This window comes from Rhipicephalus sanguineus, chromosome 7 (assembly GCF_013339695.2).
Source record: "Rhipicephalus sanguineus isolate Rsan-2018 chromosome 7, BIME_Rsan_1.4, whole genome shotgun sequence".
NCBI classification, from domain to species: Eukaryota; Metazoa; Arthropoda; class Arachnida; order Ixodida; family Ixodidae; genus Rhipicephalus; species Rhipicephalus sanguineus.
Genome location: NC_051182.1, coordinates 12766437 through 12780427, shown reverse-complemented (window position 1 = coordinate 12780427; position 13991 = coordinate 12766437). Strand labels below are relative to the sequence as shown.

At 44.9% G+C, this 13991-nt stretch overlaps 1 protein-coding gene across 1 annotated transcript in view; it reads right to left on the bottom strand.

Moving 5' to 3' along the window:
• Positions 1-250: 250 nt before the first annotated feature.
• LOC119400583 (THAP domain-containing protein 1-like) overlaps positions 251-13991 on the bottom strand; it is a 58217-nt gene continuing 44476 nt past the window's right edge. The window contains exon 4 of the mRNA XM_049417728.1: positions 251-344. Coding sequence (XP_049273685.1) covers positions 251-344 — 94 coding nt within the window. The remainder of the gene's footprint in view (positions 345-13991) is intronic.

Here is a 13991-nt window from a genome sequence, read left to right as displayed (position 1 = left end):
CAGATTAGCGCTCATCCTGCTGCCTGTGCTTCCTTCTCCGTTGTTGCCTCTTTCCTTCACGCTCAAACTGAGCTGCGCTATACCAGTACGATATTGTATTGCTGGTGCTGGTTTTCTATTTAATTTACATGCTTCGTTGTAGGCCTTGTTTAGCGCATCGCGCGGTTTTCACTTATCGAGTTTATTGGTAATTCGCAATCTTGACACCTCATAGCATACCTTTTTTCGCGATATTGAATTAAGCAATGACCTATATGCGGGCAAACGTTGGCCGCCGGACACCCTCGGGCACGCGGAGCGTAGGAGAGGAGGGCGGAAGAGTGACGTCATCGGGAGGGACGCGCCTGCGCCAAGGGAAGCAGGTTGGTTTGCAAGGATTTGCTTACGGCCGCTCCGTCCTATTCGCTCGCTTAGAGATTCTTGCGATACCCAAGTTCACCAGTAGCGTTTCTACGGCCTTTGCAACAGCCAGGGCTGGGCAAAGATACTTTGAATTTGTATCGCGATACGATACAGGATACTGAGGCAAAATGTATTTGAGATACAGATACAAGATACTGCCGCAATAATTGTATCCGATACGATACTTGCCAATTGTATCTTAAGATACTTCGATACATTCGCAAATTTGTTATTATAGATCCATATAATGTGCAGCGAACTCAATACACAAAACTTTCTGCTTGAAATTTATTAACTGCGACCAACCTTGTTTCATTTGAATGAAATGTCTCTTAGTATCTTACAAGTTTTGTCCTTCTTGCTCAAAGTACAATAGCTCAATTCCAAAAAAGCTTACTGGGGTTTGTTTAAGCTGCTTAACAGGACACCTCTTTATAAATTTCGCTGACAGCGGTTCTTGCTTTTTTTTCCTTTTGTAATTGATGGGAGTCGCTACTCAGCTTGCCGACCAGCTAGCGGGTTGTCATCCAATCACAAGAACTTCAATAAGAAGCCTTGTCACGATGGTGCAAATACCGGCGTGGACATTTACCTTGTCCGTAAGCCACCGCTACGCAATACTGGATCCCCGGACGGTGTACAGCAGCAACAAAGCTGGTAGCGACATTTTTTATGGCGCATAGTGCATACGTAGAAGACATAAAACAGAAATGACTGTTCATATTCTACGTATCTTCTAGTGTAAAGCGTTCGTTATCAATATACTCATTAACGTGCAATTTTTGAACAATATTTCTTCAACGAAAAAAACATGTGCAACCAGGAAACGCCACAGACGTATTGTATTGTCACGTAGTATAGCGTCGAATATGAAGGCGGCAGTCAAATTGTAGAAACGAAACTCTTTACTGAGCTAACTTGAGTCAAGAAAACTAAGTAACTGGAAGAACAAACAAAGCACGCTCCACGGTGATAGCGGCGATCACACTCGTCGATCGTCGGTAATCCGATCATCGGCGGAACGCATCGTCTTTCATGCATCAGGGATCACAGCTTCCAGCGTTATCACACGAGCTCGCGCAAGCTCCCGATTAAACTAGACTACTCGCGGCGTCCTGCGCGTAATTTTAACAGAACAATTGGAAAAAATTGCGAAGCTTCCGAAACATTGCGGCGCGGCTTGCGCTGAGTGGTGATAACAGTTTCTTTTTGTCGGTTTAAACGCAATCACACCAAAATAAATAAATAAATAAATAAGAGTGCATGGCAGTATAGTTGCACAAAGCGTCGCAGGACACCGCCGCTATTCGCGCTATTGCCACTTACAGCTCCGATGATCTGGCGACTAGGAATAGTAAAAAAAATCAGGGAGGCCTAAAAAAGGGAAAAAATTATAAGTAATATAGACAGGGGGTTCTGTATCAAACATTCAAAGTGAATGAGTATAGAAACACGATGCAGGCGGTACCACTATTAGCTATGCCAATTAAGGATGAAGTATCGTCAGCTTACCTGTTAAGACAATAGAAAATTGCCTGCCTATGCAAAATTGCCTGAAAATACTAGTTCGGACGCTCATGAGAAAAACGGTGCATTTGGTATAAATGTTTCTCGAATCCCCCATCTCAAATCTATAAGATAGCTCCTAATAATTTCCATTATTATAATGAAAACTTAATTTCACTATTTTATTAAGCGGTAAAGTAGAATGGTTTATACTGTACTCATGGTGCTCGACTACTGACCCGAAGGTCACAGGAACGAATTCTGGCTGCGGCGGACGAATTTTCGATGGAGGAAAAAATCCTTAAGGCCGGTGTATTCAGGTTTAGGTGCACGTTGAAAAACCTCAGGTGGTCGAAATTTCCGACGCCCTCCACCACGGCGTCTCTCATAATCATAGCGTGGTTTGGGGACGTTAAACCTCAAATATTATTATTAGTGTATACTCAAGGCACTCCCACATAACTATATATTCGTTTTCAAAATCTCCTTGGCAGAACAGTAAATTCAAGTAAAGTATAAATGTGTAAACAGTAGCAAATATAACGCAGACATTTAAAAGTAGCAACAAAGCCGAGGTCTTCTTTTGGTAGCCCTTTACAAAAGAGATATTTCATCGACAACACCGGAAAAAACAATAGAGACCTAGGAAATGTATCATATCTAAAAGAAGCGCAGATAAGAAAGCGTTTGTGCTAACAATCAAATTATTACTTCAAAAAAACTTTGAAAAAAGATAGCAAGAAGAAAAAGATACGGTACACCGAGATATCTTTTGCTAGGTAAGGGCTTCTTCTAATAGATCGAGCATCGGTATCGGTAGAGCTATAGTCCTTAGAACATTATCTGCATATAAGCCAATGTCATCGTATGTAAGGCAAACTTACATCCACGAAGTCCTTCAAGTCGCTGGTGTGTGAAAGCCATGAGACGCGAAGCAACTCCGTTCTTGCATTCTTCAGATTTCGTAACGAAGCACCACGCAAGAGAATGTTCAATAACGGCACGAAAGCGGCATAAGAATTTCCGTGACAGACGCTGCGCTCATTAGAGTGCGTGGCACAGAACCGTGGCTAAGAGAAGTCATGGAATTGACACAAATAAAACGAGAAAAAAATCGAGAAAACAAGAACTACGTGGGCTGGGTGTAGACGTTCGCGCGCGTGTTTGTGTCGAGACTGCGCGAGCGCTGCCACTTGACTCTGTTCCACCGATAGGGACGCGCAGACCTCATCACCTGACCTCACTAGAGGACTCTGGCAGAGAGATAAATTTATGTCGCTGCCCTTAGTTTTATTCAGGTGGCTTAGTGGCGCCACTACCAGCTTCAGAAGCGGAGTTCAGCCAGCGATAATTGTTTCGCACGGTGGTGTTGCGATAGCAGTATCTTGTATCTTAAGATACACGATACATTATTGAATGTATCGGAAATACAGATACAGATATTCGTGTTGCGAGACGTATCGCGATACAGATACAAGATACCCAAAGAGTATATATGTATGTTCGATACTGCCCAGCACTGGCAACAGCCTATGCTCCGTGTTTAAGCGGGCTCATCATTCGGCTGCAATAGCACGCATACGGTTGCAATGAGGTCGCATTTCACAAGTTCCCTCGAGATGAGAAGACGGCTGCAAAGTTGGCCGTTGCTATTAAGAGCTAAATCGTCAAACCTACAAGAGCAAGTGTGCTGTGCCCGAAGTATTTCCTAAACGAAGACTACGTGCGAAACGTAGCGTGTATTAGCGCGGTACATATCAGAAGGAAACACGACATGGACGTAGCGAAAGGTAGGCGCTAAACTTCCTTCTTCAACAACCAGCGCAGAACAGACAAGGGACAAGAAAGGGAACAGAGACGAGCGCTGTCTTCCAACTGAGGGTTTATTGAAAAAACGCACTTGTATATATGTCATCATACCACATCACGTGAGCGCTCACAAAAAATCGCGTAACCATCGTGAACAGGTTAAGCAGAAAACACTTATCGGACATGACGAAATACATAATGAACAAATGCACAGAAAAGCCAACGAAAAGCATATCAGTGGTGTGGACCGTAGTTTACGCTATCAAGAAAAGCCAGCTCTTTTGGGGTCAATGCAATCGAGGGCTTGCTGACACAGTTACCCTTGGCAGTAATCGAGGCCTCAATGGTCACTCTGGTTTGATAATTTGCATGTTTGACCAGGACCCCGGTCTGTTCGAACGCTGGAGTAAAGCCGCACTGAGAACAGTGCTGGGCAAGGAATCCGTCATTTCTCTTCCGTACCTTCAAATTGTGTTCTTGTAACCTGACGTTCAGGCATCGTCCCGTCTGTCCAACATATTTTAGACCACAGGAAAGGGAAACACTGTACACAACTTTGTCGGCACATTCAACAAAATGGTTTTTATGCTTGCCCTTACACTTGCACTCTATGGAATGAACTCACCAGATCCTGCCCTCACGCTGTTGACGGCAGCTTCAGAGCGCAAATAGCTCGCTTTGAGGAAGCGGGTTACCCGACGCATCTGCTGATTTCAGTGGCGGGGGCGTTGCGAAGAAAAATCAGAATAGCCAACCATGTTGGCGAAGAACAGCCAGTATGAAGGCAGAAGGTGGCAGTCATTCCTTACTTACATCGTGTGTCACATAGGCTCAAGAAGAGAGGCCTACGTTCGGGTGTTTCTGTCGTTTTTTTCCGCGCCGCCCAAACTGCATCAGTTGTGTGCTAGGACATGCCCTGTGAAACAAGCGCCGCGCAAGTGTAAGGGCAAACATAAAAACCATTCATGGTGAAGCCCCGGAGTGGGTTGCGCCAAGGTACTGAGGAACCAACCAACCAACATACCATGTTTGAAGCGTGAGTAGATAAGCGTGTATCTTTTTTTTTTTTTGAAGATTGCCGATGATCGACTTTCATTCACTATGGTGATGACGACGTTGTTTGAGTTAAGAAACGAAGGAATAAGGTGTGTTAGCTTTTGCCTGCCGTAGTTGGTTCGAATCCTCTCACTGTAATAGGTGGCTTTTCCAAAACTATACGCTTGTGGTTTCAGGGAGTAATCATCCTTAAATGTATCTGCGTTCAATTTGATTTGATCGTAGATGACTCTCGCTAGCTTTTTATAAAAGATATTTTCAAATTCTACGATGCCATTGTGGTATGTGAGTTCCAGTTTCGGTTTCATAAAAAGTATTTTTTGCCCTTAGGGGGCGCCACCTTGTACATATATGCGCGGCAGTCGCAGGACTCTTTACAGGCACCTTACGAATGCTCGACTGCCGTGCCCAGTCCCCATGCAGATAGTTCTTCTAACAATAATGGACATGATTCAGAGCCGTCAGGCTCCCATGCGTCGCGTTGTCATTTCCCGTCCTCAACCAACGCTGAAGGACGCTTAAGCGAGTCATCTGACTCTAGTTATTCCTCTACGCTCTCAGCTGTGCCTGAGCAGCGCGTAACTGAGCCAGTAGGCTCATCTGAAGATACACAACTTACTGCTCCGCAAGGGAGCACTTCAAAACGAAATCCACCTCGGCGTTCGAAACGGTTGTGTAAAAAATTGGCCGCGTATCTGCGTGCTTCGCTGCAAATGTCGTCTAAAGACGATAGAAGAGGTGCTGCGTGAGATATGGACGCCATCTGGTAATACGTCGGGAAACATGAGTGCTGTGTTGCGGGCTGGTAGTCCCGGCGAAGCGGCAGGCGAAGACCGGCGGTGACCAACGCGACCGGTGGGGACGCCGGCCAGCCCGAACACGCTGTTCGGCGCGATGCGCCGAAGCAGAAGAAACGTCCGCACTCAACGAGTACTCTCCACAAATTCTGACTTACAAATCGACTGGGTAAAACAGGAATGCCAGATCGGCGCCCCCTGTCATTCGTACAATGCAATACTGAACCGAAACCGAAACACAACATGAGCTTGTGCAGAGGGCACGGAGGAAGTCAAGTTTCAGCGCAGTCGCATTTTCAGCGCACCTTAAGAAAGTAGGGTTGTAACATTGTAGGGCGAGTAGGGCCAGAAGGACCGTCACGACGAAAACCTGCCTCCTCAGTCGTATTCGCCTGGAACGTTGGTGTGGCTTCGCGTTCCCTCCTCCGCTCCTGGCCTTTCCACAAAGCTACTGCCTAAGTACGAAGGCCCCTACCGCGTCCTACGTCAAGCATCCCCAGTTAACTATATGATTGAGCCTGTTCAATCATCTACAGACCGCCGTCGTCGCGGCCGCGAGACTGTTCACGTCGATCGACTGAAGCCGCATTATGACCCACCAGTTGTACCTGTTCCTTAGGTCGCCAGGATGGCTCCTTTTACGCCGGGGAGTGATTTGTAACATGGTAGGGCGCAAACAAGAACGCCTGCGAAAGAAGACGACGAAGACGGTTGTTGTTGGCGCTCGCGCTTGCTCGGCTTGGACCGCTGATCGCTTCAGCTGTGGCAATCTTTTAATAAACGCGTTACTGTCTCAACGTTAAACGCATACCATCAAGGTCTTTAAAATTGCGTATCTATGTATTTTCTATTAAAGGAACACACCACCTAATACTTACCTAATGATGTTACGCCCCAGATATGCGTAATATTTACTTTTTTGATCGACAACGTTCACAAGTATGAACAGCCGTACCAGTTCAAGATGGGTGGGCGGTAAGCAAGTGGTTCAACTTTGGCCGGTTGGCTGAATCGGGTGACGTGCCGACAAACAGAAAGACAGAAAGACAGACCAAAATTTCTGCGTTTAAGTTCCCCAAGAAAGACTATCGTCTTTAAAAACCGTCCAGGTTTAAGGACTTTGTGTCCTAAATTATTCTTTTTTCACTCACTTGTTGAAGTCAGTGTGCCATACTTGTGCATTCTTGTGTGTATGCTGTGCATCTATTTATTGTATAATGGTTATAAGTTCTACCGCTTGGTACACTGGTATGCTGTGAATTCTTTGTTGTATTTTATTTGTATCAGTGTCTTCAGCTAGAGTACGCTGTGTACTTTGCTTTTCTTCCCTTCTCGTGCCGGTTCCTTTTCACCAATTGGACGTTACACCAAAAAGAGGGGGGGATGTTAAGGTGTGTACTTTTAAGGTTGTATACGGTATATTTGTCATTAATCACTGTATAAGGATTTAAAGCCCACATGTCCTTTTCATTCTAGGGGGGGATGATGTGGTATGTGAGTTCCAGTTTCGGTTTCATAAAAAGTATTTTTTGCCCTTAGGGGGCGCCACCTTGTACATATATGCGCGGCACTGTATTAAATAAACCAGTTCCTGCTTGGCTACCGCCTGCTGCTGTACTTCCTCCCGGCCGGCGCTTCGGGCGCCGTGCCCTTTGTTCTCCGGGCGTCGCGTTCGACGTCCGATACCACAGCCATGCTTATGAAAAAGTGTAGCTAAAGGCATTTCGACGCGGAACTTTTTCGATTATACGCAGCATTCTTTTTTGCCATCTGTGAATAACAACTTTACTTGTTTCTGTTGTCGAGCCCCAGATTAACAGGCAATAATGTATTCGCGAATAAACTAAAGTGTAGTAAAGCTGCTTTGTCACCCAAAGGGGCAATAAGCACCTGATTTTTGTAATTACGCCAATGGACCGTGATACGTGTGTATGAAGTTTATCTACGTGATTGGACCAATTCAACGTTTCGTGAAAAATTACGCCTAGGAACTACTGAGTCTGAACGCGCTCAATAACAAGTCCTCTAAATATGAGCTGCGTATTACGGAGAATGGAACGATTTCGAGGTCGAAAAATAATGTGCTTTGTTTTCTTAATATTTAATTCTAACTGGTTTGTTTTCAACCATATAGACAAACTGTTAAGCCAAAGGTTTGCTTGTTTTTCTAGACTAGATATATCTTGACCGCAAAAAATACGTTAGTGTCGTCTGCGTATAGTACAATATACGTTAGAGGTACATTACTATATCATTCATGTATAATAGGAACAGAAGCGGCCCAAGTATGGAGCCCTGCGGAACGCCGTATTTTATCTTGCCCAATTGAGAATTTGAGTGCTTCATATCTGTATACTGAAACCGATTATTAAGATAACATCTTATTAAATTAAGGGACAAGCCTCTTATTTCGTATTCATTAAGCTTTTGCAGAAGAATTTCATGCTTAATGGAATCAAAAGCTTTCTTAAAATCAAGAACTCTTCCAATTGTGTGGCGTTCTTGCTCAAAATTAACAATTATTTTATCTTTAATAGATAATAGGCCTTTTTCAGTACACATGTTCTTCTGAAACCCATATTGATGTTCTGTTATAATTTTTTTTGAGCTACAGAAGTTTGCGATTCGTACATATATGACACGTTATATAATTTTCGAAGAAAATGTGCGAAACAGAAATATGGGTCTATCATTACTCGTGTCATTTTCATCACCACCTTTGTGAACAACAGATACTTCACCTATTTTCAGTTTGTCCGGAAATGTTCCAGTGCTCAAAGTAAGGTTGCAAATATGGGCAAATGGTGCGCTAATGTGCTATGAAACTGCTTTGAAAGGTTCAGCCTTTATATCGTCAAAGGCAACAACAGAACTGTTATTTAAGTTCTTTATCAACAAGGCTACTTTCGATTCATCCGTGGAAAATAGATTCTGGGATACGTGCTGTAATATACGATTTGTAGGGCTGGATGGCATAAACTGAAGTATCGAAAGCCCCTGATGTCAAAAAATGATCATTGGACATATTGGCAGGTAGAGTACCGGAGCAAGATGTGCCCTCTATTTGAAGCTCAGAAATGGTCTTCGAATTCTTGCTTTCTAAAAGATCGTTGACAGTGTTCCAAATGGCTTCTTGATCACCGAGTATACTTGCAAACTTATTTTCGCAATAGCTAGTTCGCGCCTTTTATTATCAGATGCTAGCTTATTCCTGACCTGCTCGAACTCCACCAAGAACTGTAAGCGCTTTGTTTTTATGAATTCAGTGAATAACATATCTCTTGCCTTGCCTTCATCCTTTTTAAAAGCGAGGCATCAATCCATGGTTTTCTTGCCTTCTTGTTTTTTGTATACGCCACAGTCGGAAACGCTAGATCGTAAAGTTCTGCAAATTTTGTTATAAATAATGTCGTAGGCATTCAAAGGGTCAGTGTTATTGAAAATACAGTGCCAGTCCGTTTTCGCGGCAACTTTCTTGAAAATGTTAATGTTTTCTTGGTTAATTTTCCGACAGTGCGTAGGATTTACTTGACTTCGTTGTTTTACTGACCACGTAAAAAATGCAAAAATCGGTAGGTGGTCGCTCACCCCAGGTGTCAGAACCCCTGTGCATATCTCACTTTTATAGTTAGTGAAGCATAAATCCAATGCAGTTTCAGTCAATTCTGTTATCCTGGTAGCTACATCAATTGTATTTTCATAATCAAAAGAATGCATTCGGTCTAGAAAGATTTATTTGTTGCTACTTGAACACAGCTTATCTATGTTAAAGGGGTCATGACACCCAATTATTGATCACAATCTCTGTTATGTGGATTAATCCTTGTGCACTCACAAATAAGCTGGCGAAATTTTAGCGCATTCGGTCGAGCACTTCATTTATAATCGAATATTTTTATAAACCCGCGAGCGGCCCGAGAGTCAGGCAACACTGGTGCACTTGCGAGCAGTGAAGTAACAAGCACCTAGCTGTCCAAGCGTCTGCATTGTGGCGAACGATATTGTTCCGTGGTCAGCTGCACGTGATATCGAGATATTTTAGCTTTATTCAGCTTAGCACTGAAATTGAACGATTTGCAGCGGCTGAAACTTTGGTAGAAGACGACGGCTCCGTTCCGTGCTGCGCATGACCTCACACGCGCCATGGCAAAATGGCGGTCGCCGGCGGTGGGTGGGGTTTACCATGGGGTTTACAGCCGGCGACTTCTAGGGCTTGTTTTTCACCGAAATATTCTTTTACAGCCCACGTTTTAAATCTGTATAGGCATAATAGACCATCTACTTCTAGTTTTCGCTGAAAACCACGAATATTCGGGCAACCGTGACATGGCCCCTTTAAAATCTCCTGTAATAATTATGCGTGCGCCATTTCGTTCACAGTATTCGAGTATTTCATCTATGAAATCCAGGAAATTAGACATAGTTCCAGAAGGGGGCCTATATATAGCAGCTACTATAAGGCTTTGACATTTTACCTTGACAGATTCAAAACGAGTTCATATTACAGTGTACTCTTTGACAATATTGTGTTTCACGCTTTCATGAACATAAATCGACACACCACCACCCCGTATATTTTTCCTACAGATTGACGCACAACTGTAGTTCGTAAACTGTGCGGTATTATGGTTATCAGTAGACGACGTTTCGGTAAAAGTTAAAAAGTCAAACGTTCCTCAAAAAGAGGTCAACAGATTCTTTTTTAGCGTGAAGACTGCGCAAAAAGGTGAATCAGTGATAACTGTTTTCTGCATCGTGAGGCAACTTTTTGGAAGGCTTCAGCGTCATGGTATACCTGGGTGTCACGTTCGCGAAGAAAAATCAGTCGCCACTTGTAATTTCATGCCCTTCATACCCTTTTTATACATGCGCGAGAAAACACACCTCGTCTTGCACGTGTTCTAAATGCAAGGAACGTGATTTCCGACAAAGAAATTGATGGCGAGCTCAGACGCAAGTTTCCCGATTCTGCTATAGCTTCGGCTTCTTTTATTTCTGTGTGAACTGATTTCTAGACCGGCCGATAACGATACCGCTATACAGATTAGGGGAGCACCCAGCCTTTGCAGTGTGCCGCCAGGAGCCCTCCCGCTGGAAACTTCTATCTCGCGTTGAGGTGGGAGGGATTGCTGTCCAGCCCTGCCCTCGGGGACCAGCTCAGGCTTGTCCGGAGGGCCGAAAGGATGACGAGGGCCAGCGTTGCCTTGTTTTAGAGGCAACAAAGTCTTACGCAAATAAAGTTTTGTTCTTCTTGTTCGCGTTATAGCTGTGCTCGCGTAGTCTGTCATTCAGACACCGTTTAGTCTGCCCTATAGTGTACTTCCCGCATGATAATGGAAATTTGTAGACTACACAGCACACAATAAACGAATCCAACGTGGTTTTTTTTATCACAAGTTGAGTGAGCGATTGGGCAAGTCAGCTGCTTGCAAGGCTACCCTAGCTTTTTGGGTGCTGAAAAAACAACGCGTACGGTCATTTCTTTTTTTCAAGTTGTGGGAAATAGTGTGCATATGCCACGCGCGCTTCTTTTGCTATTTTTATGTAACTAGCCCGTTGCACGCGTAGCCGCTGCCTTGCGCAAACCGCGCCCTAATATCTGGGAACCTTCCGGATTATATTAGAATCCTCTTAAAGGCTTGAGCGCGAAAACACGAACAGCTGAGATTACTCTGGATCTAACGCGGCCACCAGCGATAAGACTCGAATGTTCGATGCCGCATGTACAAATGCCGACGGGCCTTGCTGCTAGGGTGTCGGAACGAAATGTTTTTCGTCTCGGTTTTAGTTTCGTTCCACCGCAGAAAGTTCCGTTCCGTTTCTGTTCCGGAATAAAAAAAAAATGTTCCGTAACAGTTTGTAACGGTTTTTCTCAATGCAAAAATATGAAATTAAGGTAATCATAAAAAAGAACATTGGATTTGTGATATAGTTACTTGCCCTCCTCCTTAAAAAAGTGGGACAGGTGTAAAACCCGTTACCACGTCCTACTAACTAGCACAAACCAGTATACAATTCAAATTCATAGTATTTATTTTCTCAAAAGTCAATTACGATTTCTTAGCGGGCTCAATGCTTTGTGTCAAGGCAGTGAGCACGATCTCAGAAGCAGCACGTCATTCAGTGCATTCTGATGTGCGAGACCGCTGTCCTGATAAAAAAAAAAATCGCCAGGCCTGCGCGGAACACGCAGCACAGTCACAGCGAGAGCTGGAAAAGCGGTCTTTCTAGAGCCCGTTGTAGACTCTCTTGGGGAAATTAACACAAGTACACATGCAAGGTAGCCGCTACGCCATAAATCATCGTATTTTTTCTGAAGTAGCGAAGCACCAACTATGCCATTTTAACGCGATAGCGTTAGAGAGCTCGTGTCGCAGAAATTCCGGTGTCGGTGTCGGCGTCGGCGACGGTGTCGGCGTCGCTACCGACGCTTGTGAGCGAAAAATCGAGAAAGATGCAAATAAAATAAACAATAAAAATCTTCGGTCCCATTGAGGATCGAACCCGGGCCGTTCGCGTGCCATGCAGATGTCCTACCACAAAGCCACAATGTTACTTGCAGCTGCTTCGAAAAAAAAAAAAACTACATAAATGCCATGTACTGGAAGGAGTCTCCTTAACGCATTTTGTTCAGCAGGTGTCACGACAAAAATGAGCCCATTCGGCGATTTGTAGGCGCATTGGCGAGGCCATCAAACTACATTTTTTGCGCGACGCCATGCTTCGAAAAAGGCCAAGATAGTGCAGCCATCGCCGCTAAAAACACACACGAACTTTCAAACAGCTCTAAAAATGGACAACTATGTCCATCTAGCGGAAAACATATCAAGCCAACGCCTGCTTTCTAGAGGAGGCGTTGATCAAGCAAACAGCAAACGCTAGATAATGTGCTGCCATCTGTGAGGCATTGTGAGAAATATGTCTCGACTCTTGCACAGGGAAGTACTTTAGATCGAAAACCTATACCATTACTATAGATACATCACGCGCGCGCGCGCGTGTCTGTGTGCGTGTGTGTGTAACAATACACATTAATAAGCATGCACTTAGTGGTTGACGTGCGCCACAGGGGCCGGATTTCGCTATCGCGTTCAACTCTTAAAGGCGAAGCTTAAGGGTCCCCCAATTTTTTCGTCATTCTTCGGAGGATCGTGGTACCCGCTACACATCTGTAAGGCATTATGGGCACTTTGTGCTGTGGCTGATGACGATGTCGGGTTTTAGACCGACCCGGCCGGTTTCTTAAATGGCGAGCCGGTTGCCGGACGCCATTTAAGAAACAGTCTCCAATGGCGAGTTTTTTGTTGTGATGGCGCAATGATTTATTTTCTAGGGCGTTTTATAAGCGTCAGTCCAGTAACTAAGTCTACGACGGTAACTATTTATAATCAATTACCAAAACTCTTATGCTATTAGAATTCAGTGCTGGGCAGTATCGAAAATACATGTATCTTAGATACTATCTGAAAGACTCTGGTATCTTGTATCTGTAACGCGATACGCCTCGCACAAATAGTATGTGTATATGTATATCCGATACAGTCGATAACGTATCGTGTACCTTAAGATACAAGATGCTGCTATAGAAACACCACCGTGCGAAACAATAATCATAGGCTGAACTCCACTTCTCAAGCTGATACTGCTGCCAGTAGCCACCTGAATAAAACTAACAACACCGACGTTGTTTTGTAGCGTTAGCTACACTTGCCTAGCCGGAGCCGATTTCGCGTGGATCGTCATGAGCCGTGCTGCGTATGCGCGAGGATCAGTGATGTCACACAGCTGGCTCACCCGAGCCGGCATCTCACGCGCTCTCCGCCACCGCCGCGCGCGGCTCGCCGCTGCTTGTCTGCACGTTCGGGAGGAGTGGCCTCGTAGCCGCGGCAGACAAACTGGCGCTGGCGCGCGCGCAGACTCCGCCACCGCCGCGCGCGATTTGCCGCCGCAGGTATGCGCTTTCCAGAGGAGTGACGTAGTAGCCTTGGCAGAGGGATTGGCGCCAGCGCGCGCGCAGCTATTCGCCTTCGCTGTGCAGTCGCCGTCTGACACTGTGCTGGAGCCGCTTGATAGCTCCTCTGACTGGCGTTTGCAGGTGGGTAACGCCATGGAGAAGGAGAGCGCAAATGCTGCTCAACGGCGCAGAAGAGCCGAGAAGCTTATCTCATCGGATCCCGAAGTAGTTGCCTGGCAATTAGCGGTTCAGCGTACGAAGAATGAACAGAAGAAGGCTAATAATCCTAGACAATCTGGAAAGCTCAGAATAATCAGCTGAACCTTTGCTAACGCTACGTATATCCTGGCATAGCCGAGCTAAGCCACTGCAATTTTTAACACGAAAGTGTTTTGTGCCGGGGTCCACCACGGCTCCACTGACGCATTTCCGTCACGGATATGACGTTGTAAAATATAAAGACTAAC